Source organism: Musca domestica, unplaced genomic scaffold (assembly GCF_030504385.1).
Source record: "Musca domestica strain aabys unplaced genomic scaffold, Musca_domestica.polishedcontigs.V.1.1 28, whole genome shotgun sequence".
In the NCBI taxonomy this organism is placed as follows: Eukaryota; Metazoa; Arthropoda; class Insecta; order Diptera; family Muscidae; genus Musca; species Musca domestica.
The window spans coordinates 1,203,110-1,217,508 of NW_026712293.1; the positions used below are offsets into that span (position 1 = coordinate 1,203,110).

Here is a 14,399-nt window from a genome sequence, read left to right on the forward strand (position 1 = left end):
ATTTTGTATTAATGCTAAGTTGACAGATACGGCGACAATGTTGTGTAACATTGTTGCTGCTTTCTGTTGACTTTAAAAAACGTTTTGTTTATGCTTATTCCGTATATTATCGATTATGCTTATTTTGTATATTATTGATTTTATTGGTTTAGCTGATTCAGAATTTATTGTTTCGAAATATTGATTAAGCATTGGCAACGGAAGCAACATCAGTGCGATCGTTGTTATGTTATAGTTTTAAGGCAGAATACTTTTATATATATATGTATGTTGTGGGCTGTGAACCAAATATGTAAGATTCGGACAATGATAAAAGCATCTGGAATTCTTCAGCCATAAAGCTCGGGAGAAAAGAGGCAAACCACCCAAGTATAAATCTTATTTGTGTGAAAGTTAATCAGAACACATAATTTATTCCTAAATGTTATTAACACAGATTTACTTTGTTGAAGCGAGTGTATGAACACTCGGCTTTGGATACTAAAACTGAATATACATAAATGGATGACGGAATAATTGGAAATTCAGTATTTATATCTCATAATTTATTCCAGCTCCTGTGTCAGAACATTGTCTATATATATTCATGGTTTCCCATAGTAGTACGGTACCTCACCATTCTGATTATATCTGTTTAGTTTTGTAGAAATTGTACATGTTGTAAAAAAAGTTTGTGTGTTGAATGTTCTTATGTTCTTCTTTTAATTCTTATCTCAATTTTATTTGTCTTTTCCGAAGAATGTAAATTAGTTAAATAATGGAAACACTTAATATGCATGTTTTTTCCATATGCTATGTTTGTGGTCGGTAATAAATAATGTAATAAATGTCACGGCCATAAATAAAAGATAAGAAAGGGGTCGATCACAAATTAACGTAATGTGTGCGTTAATGCACAGCGTGCATTAGTAAATAAAATGCATGTGTAAATGTATTAGATGTAAGCTTTAGTGTTAAGAATATGTTGCAAATAAATAGAGTTCCCTTCCAGCCACGGAATGAGAAACATAATTTCGCAGTGTTTTCCTTTTCTTTCTTTAGTTACATCGCTTTGTGAAGAGGTTAGGAGTCGACCTCATTAATATCAGACACACATTCTAACGGAAAAGCCTGAAATTCAGCATTTAGAGTTTATGTTGGGTTCTGCAACGCAGAACATATTCGGCATTTGAATGATTTTAGCCTCTGTTTCTAGCGGGATGGAATAACTTTAAATTCGGGATTTGCAACTTTTGTATCTTCCATCACTTAGTCGCTACTTATGGTATTTTGACTATTTTAGCCCCATATTATAGAATTGATGGAAATTCGGATTGAATGTTCCTAATGACAAAAGTGACGCATACACCTCGCATACTGGAATTTAATTTAAAAACCATAATTTTTTTAGTTTATTTATTTTGTATTAATAATTAGTTCTGTTTGTCTTCCTTGTCTTGTTGTTAAGAGGAACAACCCTATTAGTCAGTCAAGATATTATTTAGTGTGAACACCGATAATATCGATCATCTGTACATCAGCAGGTTTATTAGGCCGCTCTAATAAACCAAATACTTTTGTTGAGCCAAAGAAACTTTTACAGAATGCTTATCCAAATCCGAGAACATTGCAACATATATTAATGGAGTTGGATACTACCAAGCTAGGCCATTGTTCAGTGACTTCATTCAGAGAGAGGATATAATAGCTTTGTGATGAGTTAAATCAATTTGAAATAGGGAATTTGGAGAGTCCTTCAGAAGAAACTAAAGAAGCATGAGGGAAGGAATGATGATAGACACGATAATCATGATAATTGTGGCAGAAAATACTCAAACATATACAGAAACAACACCGACCGCAACGAACAGTAACTATAACAATAATATATGATACAGTTACGATAACAACTCTCAATAAAACTGATATAATAATGACAGTAAAAAAGCTGATTACCGTAGAAGAAAATCATAAATTAGAGGTAGTTACAACTACAATCGATAAAATTATGCAAATAGTAATTATAAGAATTCTCGTTTTAGTCATAACGTTGAATCAAAGAAGGGTGATCAGACATATAAACGAGGAGACAGAAAATAAAAGGATGGATGTGCTACAAACCATAAGAATTTAACGTGTACTCGCATGTTTGGCGAATCTTTATTTCTCTGACGTTCCTTAAACAAAGTGTTACGAAACCAGTGTTTTACGACCTAAAAATATGTCAAGATTAATTATTGGTTTGATTAGAAATATTTTATAATAAACACATATTACCTTATGATATGGGTAAACTTTATGCACACAGAAACATCATCTATAGCACTTAAGTCTTTTTTACTAAAAACATATAGACCAGGAAATCTTCGTCTAGCAGTTTATAGATAATTTATTTTAACAGATAACTAGCTGAAGCAGATGCGCTTCGCTTCCCCGTTTGATTTTACATGTGAATATTTTGTGTTTTTTGAATAAAAAGAAAACAAATTCAAGAATATAAAAATCGAATTTAATGTAATCCTCTGGGATAGTAAATATTTTTTTGGGTTTTCATTCTGGAGCATAAACTAACAAATCGATCTTTATACTAACGCGTGAATATGCCATGTGCAGGTAACCATGAGAAAATCAGGATCATGCTAAATTTAGTACGCATACAAAAAAGTTTACCCTTGAGATTTATTAATTTTCCTTTTCAAATCCAATACGTACTGCAAACAGCAACCTACTATTTCCCCGTAATAGTCGTCGATTCAATCAAATTGTTGTGTTACTGTTACCATTGCAAAAGGGTGGTGGCCTTATTAATAAAAAATAAAATAATATCCAAATCTGTACCGATTAATACAATTTGACAAACTTATTTTTAGACAAAGTTCTGTCCTCCACCCACTTCAATGAAATTTGAAATACATAGCGAGTTTGGTGTATCATATACACAAAATTGACCAAAGTGTATGTAGGAGATATATCCAAATCTGAATATTTCAATATAATGAACAAATTTCCGAATTTCATGGCAAATTGGACATACATATAGTGTTTGGTGCATCAGGCTGAAAATATTCATGAAAGCTAAATCCAAATCTGAACATATTTCAAATTTATCCCGTTACATGTTCTAAATCAATAGATATGTGCATACGAAATCTAACTTTTTTGAGGCACCTCTGATTCTGATGCTATATCTCCAGTCCCAAGTTATTTTTGAAATATTTATATGTCCTATATTACTTTCAGGCGATGCTGTGTATATTTTGAAATTGGAGGGAAAATCTGTTTAGAAGTTTTTGAGTTTAAAAAATAAAGTAAACAATCAAACGTACAAACATTTTACTATTTTATAGATATAAATGATTGTGGTAAGATGGAAGCATTTAAGAAATTTTGTAACATATGAAAGGAAACGAAGTAGGTACATATTTACCTGGAAGTAGATACCACAAAAACCCTCCACCATTCTATAGAGGCAATATTAACTTGTTCATTCCGTAATTCCTCGAAATACTCATGTCGATTTAGATGTGTCTGTCTGTTGCACCAAAGATATTTTTCGAACGAATTTAGATATATGGCTTAAACTTAGTGCATATGTGTATTTTGTCAACAGGCAAGTTCGTAAATGGGCTATGTTAGTTCACGACTTGCTATATACCACAAATAATTATACCCGATCATCTGTACATCAGCAGGTTTATAAGGAATTTAGAGAGTAAAATAAAATTAAGCAAATAATTATTATAAAAATTCTCGTTTTAGACATAACGTTGAATCAAAGAAGGGTGATCGAACATATAAACGAGGAGACAGAAAATAGAAGGATGGATGTGCTACAAACCATAAGAATTTAACGTGTACTCGCCAACAGAGAAACTTGGATGGTAATATGGTGGAGGAATTCATCCACGAGGCTCAAGATTAAGAATGTTCAATTTAACTTTAATGGCAAACATTTTTATGCGATTACATTGCGCCGATAAAGTATTAACATTTTTAATCGACACGGGAGACGACAATTTTCCAACCTTTATCCCAAATATACTGATAGACTAACAGGAATAACAAAGAAGGCGATCCAGTGCATTGGTACATCATATTTGGAAAAAGGAATAGACGAAGCGTTATTTCTTGATTTCTACAAAGTAGGAGATACAAACGGATGGTATCATCGGGCGACATATTTAAGCTATCTATTATTGTAAAATAAATTTTGAAACACGATTTCGTTTATTATCAACGAGAAATATGTGTTGCCGATGAACTCCAAGCCAACTCACAACAAGCAGATTATAATGTCAAGATCTGAAGCTATCTTACCACTTGATATAAAAGTAGAAGAAGATAGTGTGGTCCTTAACGATGGAATAACGAAAGAAATTTTCTTTGCTAATTGCTTAGTATCAGCAAATGACAGAGACCGTGTGAAAGTTTTGAATGCTACAGATTATGAGAAGAAGTTAGTAGATTTCGATTGGGAAGCACAGGCATTGAAACATAGCATTTTCTAATTAAATTAAACTTTTTGCAACCGAAATGAAAACTTTTCGTTGGAAATTAAACCCAAAATTAAATTTTATTTTCTAGTTAAGCTGAACTTATTGTATAGGCTATTGAATGGTTCGCTCTATCACGTACACAACGTTATGTTTTCGCTCTATCACGTACGTTGTCTAAGTTGATGTAATGATAATATATAATTTCGTGTTAACCCTATTAATACCAAATATTAGACAAATGATATTCGAAAATTAAAACTAAGTTGTTTAATTTTGAGCTTAACTACAACAAAGTCAAAGGCCTTAATTTTTAAATTTTTTAAATATTATTAAATGAAAACAAAAGATGTCGGAAATAGCATCAATAAGTTTAGACATGTCCGAATTGTTCACTTTGGGCGCGAATTATGGCCTTCAAACTGCCAATGGAACCGTCACACGCTGCCTTAATGTTCCTCTTCGGTATTTTGGCCCGTTCCCGGCGAAGCCCTTGCTTGAGTTGATCGACACTCAGGTATTTTTTAGTGCCAACCTTGCTTTCAAAAATACTCAAGACACAATAGTCCAACGGATTGGTATCCGGAGATTTTGGTGGCCATTGTGCGTTGGAAATGAGAACGAGGAACCTCATTTTGTAACCATTCTTGGGTGGCGCGTGCTGAGTGCGATGGTGCTGAGTCCTGTTGCAATGTCCAAGGTCTGCGGCTAAAATGTTTGCGTGCCCAAGGTTTTAATATACAATCCAGAATATTTTCGCGATAATAGTCGGCATTAATTTTACCGTCGATTAATACGAGCGGAGAGCGACCATCGGATGTTATGGCGGCCCACACCAAAACCATGGCCGCCGCTTGAGTTCTGGTTGCCAACCAAAAAGTGCACATTTTCAGCTGACCTCTTTGGCATGTAAGCACGATCATTTTGTTTGTTTTTTTGCGGTGTTAGTTCTTGAACTTTTTGGAATTTCAATGTATTTACCCCGGCCCATTTTTCAATATTTGCCGATTGGAATATTGCGATATGTTCAACTCACGAGCCGGGCTCTGCTAAGCGGGTTTCGATTAAGTCGCTTCTTTTCGAACCATTCCTGCTGATGTTGCTGTTTTCTTTCGTCCACTTCCTTGACGCCGGGCTACGCTACCAGTATCACGGTAATGAGCGATGGCACGAGACACAAAAGATTTATTCACATTTAAATGCTGGAGTGCTCTAACGATAGCCACATTTGTTTTTCCAGCCAATTATAAAGAAATCATACTATCACGCTTAAATTCCATCACAAAACCTTTTTTCTAGAAAACTCTCACTAAAGTGCTTTTGTACGCTTGCAAACAATATAATGAGGTGTCACTGGAATAATTTTAACAACTGTCGGAAGAGTTTTTTTGAAATGACAGCAGTCTGAATTTGGTTGCAGTTTTTTCATCTCACCCTGTGCTATTATAAATTTGGCATCAGCAAAACTTCGTTAAAACTGAAACATCGATATATTTGCAGGAACATGTCCACAATAATAAGGAAATATGTTGTGAACTGTCCAAAGTGCAAAATAAATAAACAAAACAGACACACTAAAGAAAAGTATCAAATGTTTTCAGATATGTATTAACTATACAATGTGAACTCAACAAATGTCTGGTAGCTTGTCCTATGGAAAATATTTAAATCAGATAATGGGAATGAGTATTTGAATCAGTTACTTCCTTGTTGCAAGTCTAATTAATATTTAGTACTCCGTATCATCACGAGGCGTTGGGTTGCGTGGAACGAAGTCATAGAGTACATAATGACTTCCTACTCAACTTTGCCAAATTCGATGAATGTGTTGCTTGGATACCATATTTTCCATTTCCGTACAATACTTCACCACATGTCAACACAAACTACACACCATATGAATTAATTTTCAGTAAACTGCCATACCTACTAAATGATAGTAAAGAACGAAATAAAACTCAATACATAGAAGACTCTTGTACTGAGATGAAACAAAGTTTAAGATTTTCGTATTAGCTATGGAATATTTAGAAAAAAATTATATATTAAAAGAGTTTACAAAAAAATGGGGAACTGCTTCTATTTCAGGGCGACTTAGTTCTGTTAAGATTAATGAGTAGAAAGAAACATCAATCGCCGTACTTAGGCCCATACAAAGTCATTATCTCATTAGTCATTATTATCATAATAATATTTAAAAAAATGAAATCTAATTTTGATTAGACAACAAAAAGATATAAATATACTAAAATAATTTTCTTAAATTAAAATTATTTTTTAGGTTCAGCGTGTAGTGTATTTAAACAACGTACATTTTAATACGAACAATCCTATCTGTCATAAGTTGATAACGTATCATTTCGTGTGAACCGTATTAATAACGATTATTAGTGGATCAGATGATCTTGTAAAAAGTAAAACAAAGTTCTTTAATTTTGAGCTTAAGGAAGCCAGCATTTAAAAACTACTTGTGCCTGCAGATAACACAAAACATTTAATATGAGCCATGTGATGTTTTAGGCAAGCAAACCGTAATAATAACAAGTAAAAAAGCAGTAAGTTCGGCCGGGCCGAATTTTGAATACCCTCCACCATTTGGAACGAATTAGAAAATTTTCAAAAAAAAATAAAATCCAATAAAAATTCTTTTAAAACCTTTAAAATATCTAATATAGGAAGGTGCCGATATATGGGGGGATATACGATATTGTGGACCTATAAAGACAAATCTATGTCTGCGTGTAAAGTACTCACAAGGAACACCTTGTATGGATTTTCAGATAATTCCATTGGAAAAAGTGGCTAAAATCATCAAAATACCGAATATAGGGGAGTACCGTTATATGGGGGATATACGATATTGTGGACCTATATAGACAATTCCGTTTCAGGGGTAAAGTGCTCACAAAGAACTCCGTGTGTGGATTTTCAGACAATACGATTGGAAAATGTGGCTAAAATCATCAAAATACCGAATATCGCGGGGTACCGTTATATGGGAGCTATACGTTATCGTTAACCTATATAGAGAATTCTCTGTCGGGGGGTAAAGTGCTCACAAAGAACCCCTTGTGTACAAAGAACCCCTTGTGACCATTCCGTTGAAAAATATGGCTAAAAACATGAAAATATCGAATATCGGGGGTACCGTTATATGAGGGCTTTACGATATCGTGGATCTATACAGATAATTCTCTGCCGAGGTATAAAGTACCCACAAGGAACTCCTTGTGTGAACTTTAAGACAATTCCGAAGAAAAATGTGGGTCAAATCATAAAATATCGAATATCGGGAGGTACCGTTATATGGGGGATACACGACATCGTGGACCTGTATAGACAATTCTCTCAATATCGGGAGGTACCGTTATATGGGGGATACACGATATCGTGGACCTGTATAGACAATTCTCTCAATATCGGGAGGTACCGTTATATGGGGGATACACGATATCGTGGACCTGTATAGACAATTCTCTCTCAGGGGGTGAAGTACTCACAAGGAACTACTTGTATTGACAATTCCATTGAAAAGCGTGGCTAACATCATCAAAATACCGAATATCGGAGGTTACAGCTATATGGGGGCTATACGATATCGTGGACCTATATAGACAATTCTTTTTGAGGAGTTAAAATGCCCACAAGGGACTCCTTTTGTGGAATTTCAGACAATTCCATTGAAAAATGTGGCAAAAATCATCAAAATACCGAATACCGTGGGGGTACCGTTACATGGGGGCTATACGATATCATGGTCCTGTATGTACAATTCTCTGCCGAGGTATAAAATACCCACAAGGAACTACGTGTGTGGATTTTCAGACAATTCCATTGAAAATGTGGGTAACATCATCAAAATACCGAATATCGGGGGTACCGTTATATGGGGGCTATATGATATCGTTAACCTATATAGAGAATTCTCTGTCGGGGGGTAAAGTGCTCACAAAGAACCCCTTGTGTACAAAGAAACCCTTGTGACCATTCCGTTGAAAAATATGGCTAAAAACATGAAAATATCGAATATCGGGGGTACCGTTATATGAGGGCTTTACGATATCGCGGATCTATATAGATAATTCTCTGCCGAGGTATAAAGTACCCACAAGGAACTCCTTGTGTGGACTTTAAGACAATTCCGATGAAAAATGTGGGTCAAATCATAAAATATCGAATATCGGGAGGTACCGTTTTATGGGGGATACACGATATCGTGGACCTGTATAGACAATTCTCTCAATATCGGGAGGTACCGTTATATGGGGGATACACGATATCGTGGACCTGTATAGACAATTCTCTCTCAGGGGGTGAAGTACTCACAAGGAACTACTTGTATTGACAATTCCATTGAAAAGCGTGGCTAACATCATCAAAATACCGAATATCTGGGGTACCGTTACATGAAGGCTATACGATATTGTGGACCTATATAGATAATTCTCTGCCGAGGTATAAAGTACCCACAAGGAACTCCTTGTGTGGATTTTCAGACAATTCCGTTGAAAAATGTGGGTAAAATCATCAAAATACCAAATATTGGGGGGTACCGTTATATGGGGGCTATACGATATTGTGGTCCTATATAGATAATTCTCTGCCGAGGTATAAAATACCCACAAGGAACTACGTGTGTGGATTTTCAGACAATTCCATTGAAAAATGTGGCTAACATCATCAAAATACCGAATATCGGGGGTACCGTTATATGGGGGCTATACGATATTGTGGACCTATATAGATAATTCTCTGCCGAGGTACAAAGTACCCACAAGGAACTCCTTATGTGGATTTTCAGACAATTCCGTTGAAAAATGTGGGTAAAATCATCAAAATACCGAATATCGGGGGGTACCGTTATATGGGGGATATACGATATCGTGGACCTATATAGACAATTATTTTTGAGGAGGTAAAATGCCCACAAGGGACTCCTTTTGTGGAATTTCACACAATTCCATTGAAAAATGTGGCAAAAATCATCAAAATACCGAATACCGTGGGGGTTCCGTTACATGGGGGCTATACGATATCGTGGACCTGTATGGACAATTCTCTGCCGAGGTATAAAGTACCCACAAGGAACTCCTTGTGTGGATTTTCAGACAATTCCGTTGACAAATGTGGGTAAAATTATCAAAATACCGAATATCGGGGGTACCGTTACATGGGTCTATACAATACTGTGGACCTATATAGATAATTCTTTTTGAGAAGGTAAAATGCCTACAAGGGACTCCTTTTGTGGAATTTCAGACAATTCCATTGAAAAATGTGGCAAAAATCATCAAAATACCGAATACCGTGGGGGTACCGTTACATGGGGGCTATACGATATCGTCTGCCGAGGTATAAAGTACCCACAAGGAACTCCTTGTGTGGATTTTCAGACAATTCCGTTGAAAAATGTGTGTAAAATCATCAAAATACCGAATATTGGGGGGTACCGTTATATGGGGGATGTACGATATTGTGGACCTATATAGATAATTCTCTACCGAGATATAAAGTACCCACAAGGAACTCCTTGTGTGGATTTTCAGACAATTCCGTTGAAAAATGTGGGTAAAATCATCAAAATACCGAATATCGGGGGGTACCGTTATATGGGGGATGTACGATTTTGTGGACCTATATAGATAATTCTCTGTCGAGGTATAAAGTACCCACAAGGAACTCCTTGTGTGGATTTTCAAACAATTCCGTTGAAAAATGTGGGTAAAATCATCAAAATACCGAATATTGGGGGGTACCGTTATATGGGGGATGTACGATATTGTGGACCTATATAGATAATTCTCTACCGAGATATAAAGTACCCACAAGGAACTCCTTGTGTGGATTTTCAGACAATTCCGTTGAAAAATGTGGGTAAAATCATCAAAATACCGAATATCGGGGGGTACCGTTATATGGGGGATGTACGATATTGTGGACCTGTATAGATAATTCTCTACCGAGGTATAAAGTACCCACAAGGAACTCCTTGTGTGGATTTTCAGACAATTCCGTTGAAAAATGTGGGTAAAATCATCAAAATACCGAATATCGGGGGGTACCGTTATATGTGGGATGTACGATATTGTGGACCTGTATAGATAATTCTCTACCCAGATATGAAGTACCCACAAGGAACTCCTTGTGTGGATTTTCAGACAATTCCGTCGAAAAATGTGGGTAAAATCATCAAAATACCGAATATCGGGGGGTACCGTTATATGGGGGATGTACGATATTGTGGACCTATATGGATAATTCTCTGCCGAGGTATAAAGTACCCACAAGGAACTCCTCGTGTGGATTTTCAGACAATTCCGTTGAAAAATGTGGGTAAAATCATCAAAATACCGAATATTGGGGGGTACCGTTATATGGGGGATGTACGATATTGTGGACCTATATAGATAATTCTCTACCGAGATATAAAGTACCCACAAGGAACTCCTTGTGTGGATTTTCAGACAATTCCGTTAAAAAATGTGGGTAAAATCATCAAAATACCGAATATCGGGGTGTACCGTTATATGGGGGATGTACAATATTGTGGACCTGTATAGATAATTCTCTACCGAGGTATAAAGTACCCACAAGGAACTCCTTGTGTGGATTTTCAGACAATTCCGTTGAAAAATGTGGGTAAAATCATCAAAATACCGAATATCGGGGGTACCGTTATATGGGGGATGTACGATTTTGTGGACTTGTATAGATAATTCTCTACCGAGATATAAAGTACCCACAAGGAACTCCTTGTGTGGATTTTCAGACAATTCCGTTGAAAAATGTGGGTAAAATCATCAAAATACCGAATATCGGGGGGTACCGTTATATGGGGGATGTACGATATTGTGGACCTATATAGATAATTCTCTACCGAGATATAAAGTACCCACAAGGAACACCTTGTGTGGATTTTCAGACAATTTCGTTGAAAAATGTGGGTAAAAACATCATCATACCGAATATCTGGGGGTACCGTTATATGGGGGATGTACGATATTGTGGACCTGTATAGATAATTCTCTACCGAGATATAAAGTGCCCACAAGGGACTCCTTTTGTGGATTTTCAGACGATTCCGTTGAAAAATGTGGGTAAAATCATCAAAATACCGAATATCGGGGGGTACCGTTATATGGGGGATGTACGATATTGTGGACCTATATAGATAATTCTCTACCGAGATATAAAGTGCCCACAAGGGACTCCTTTTGTGGATTTTCAGACAATTCCGTTGAAAAATGTGGGTAACATCATCAAAATACCGAATATCGGGGGTACCGTTATATGGGGGCTATACGATATCGTGGACCGATATAGCCCATCTGCGAACTTGACCTGCATGCAGACAAAAGAGAGATCTGTGCAAAATTTTAGCTTCCTATCTTAATTCGTTTAGACTGTAGCGTGATTACAACAGACGGACAGACGGACGGACAGGGCTAAATCGTCTTAGAATTTTACGCTGATCAAGAATATATATACTTTGTTGGGTCTAAAATGATTATTTCGATGAGTTACAAACGGAATGACAAACTTAATATACCCTCCATACCTTTTTTGGCGGAGGGTATAAAAAATGAAATGCCAAATTTAAAGTCTATTATTTATTTCAAATATTATGAGCGAATAGGTTAAAAAGGCCAACAGAAAAAAATAAGTGGATGGACTACGTTTATATTTCTGTCTTAATTAAATATATGCAAATTATAATATGCACTCTGTGGTAAAACGGAACGGAACGGAATTGAAACCTCTTTCTGTGGAAATGAAACCTTTTACAACCGAAATAAAATTTTGTTTGCAAGTTAAATTGAACTTGTTGTGTATGCTATTGAATGGTTTGCTCTATTACGTACACAACGTTTTGTTTCGTTGAAAGACCCCGGAGTTAAGCTCTTGTAGTATATCACACTATATAAAAAATACAAGAAAAAAAATGTTTTTTGAAATTCTTTTCTCGAAAAAACACCCTAATTGAATAACTTCTCTTTAAACCCTTCACCATGGAAAGGAGGATTTGTAACACCAACAAATGTTTGTAACACTAATAAATGTTCGTTGTAAACACTATAATATATATACCTTCTTTATCTAAGTTGATGTAATGATTTAAAATTTGGCACAATAGTTTGTATGGTGTCTAGGATGGCTGGTACTGGAAATGGTACCCGGACATTTCAACAAGGTATTACATTATGTACGTCAAAGAGCGAACCATTCACTAGCCTACACAACAAGCCCTGCTATTAAAATTAGCTATTAAAACAAGCTTCGCAGGGGAAATCTGTTATTAATAATAATGTTTGGGTAGCAGTTTGAATAAAACCCCAAACGAAAAAATAGATAAACAGGTAAAAAAGCAGTAAGTCCGGGCCGCACTTTGAATACCCTCCACCATTTAGAACGAATTTGAAAATTTTCGAAAAAGGTAACACTCGCCAAAAATTCTGTTAACATTTTAAAAATACCGAATATGGCCATTATATTTGGTCCTGTACGACGTCTGTCACATACTGTAGTTCCCATTACGAACTCTAAATACGTAATTTGAAACTACTACGGTGAATAATGATGCAAAATCATCAAAATACCGAATATTGGGTGGTACCGTTATATAGGGGCTATACGAAGACGTGGACCTGCATAGACAATTTTCTGCCTTAGGCTGCAGTATCTATTTCGAATTTCAAACGCCAAATTTGAAACAATTCCGGTAAATAATGTCGCTAAAATCATCAAAATGCCGAATACAGGGAGGCACCGTTTTATGGGGGCTATATGAAAACGTGGACCTACATGACCTATTTACGAACTTAACCTGCCTACTGGAAAAATAAACAGGTGTGCATAATTTTACCCTTTTATTTAAATTCGTTCGAAAGATAGCGTGATTACAATAGACAGACAGACAGACGGCTAAATCGTCTAAGAATTTTACACTGATCAAAAATATGAATACTTTGTTTGGTCTAAGATCATTATTTCGATGAGTTTCAAACGGAATGACAAAATGAATACATCCTCCATAGTATGGTGGAGGGTATAAAAAAACAATTTTTTTTAGAAAAATGTTACAGTAGAAATATTGCCAATTTATTAAATAATATTCAACTTTTTTGATATGGCGCTAGATGCTGTGTGGATATACGAACAAGAATAACGAGAATGCCAAGAAGTCGCAAAGCGGCGCATAACCAAAAATCGTTACTCGTTACAATTTGACAGCACATCAAACAGCTGCACAAAATAGTATGAATCGAATTAAATTAATTAAAGAAAATAATTTAATTTAAATATTTGCCGCCCGCCTTGCAACTTCCTACCGAGTTGCAATATAAACTAATGTACATACATTAAAATAAGCTACAATAATATTTAAAATTCATTGTATTATTATTCAATTTTTTTTTTTTTTTTTTAATTTATAAAAGTGCTCGTCGAGCTAAAGGCAGTAGAGGACTACCTCAGTTCAAAAAATATTCCTCGTCCACAATGGTGCGGGCAAGCTCTTTGGCGAGTGACACAAGAAAATCACATTGGGCATGGACAAGATACTATCCAGCCGAATATGGTTAGTAGGGCCCATGGGAACCCTAGACTGCTATATGTCTGTGACTTCATCACTTAGGGGTACACTTCTGCCCCCAGCACTAGAACAATACGACCCACTTTAAAGAATTGACGATCGGCCAGCATCATACCTTCATAAAGGCTTGTTATTTCTTCCAATGCGGACTGGGATGTGTCTCAACTCCGTGACACGTGACTCCAGACAATTTTTTTTAAACTTTTTTGCAGACGGACGATGTTTATTGCCCTGTGGAAGAAGGGTGTTAGATGGACATAAGAGTGTGTGGTGTCTGTCCTAGCATTTTCGGAATCCAGGCAATTTGAAACTTTAGCGTCTGCAGTAGATTTCGG

At 35.9% G+C, this 14,399-nt stretch overlaps 1 protein-coding gene across 1 annotated transcript in view; it reads right to left on the minus strand.

Moving 5' to 3' along the window:
- Positions 1–2,042: 2,042 nt before the first annotated feature.
- The window catches only part of LOC101893110 (zinc finger protein 2), a 674,409-nt gene continuing 662,052 nt past the window's right edge, over positions 2,043–14,399 (minus strand). Inside the window, exon 7 of the mRNA XM_059124366.1 lies at positions 2,043–2,192. Within this exon, the coding sequence (XP_058980349.1) occupies positions 2,049–2,192 (144 nt within the window). The 3' untranslated portion in view covers positions 2,043–2,048. The remainder of the gene's footprint in view (positions 2,193–14,399) is intronic.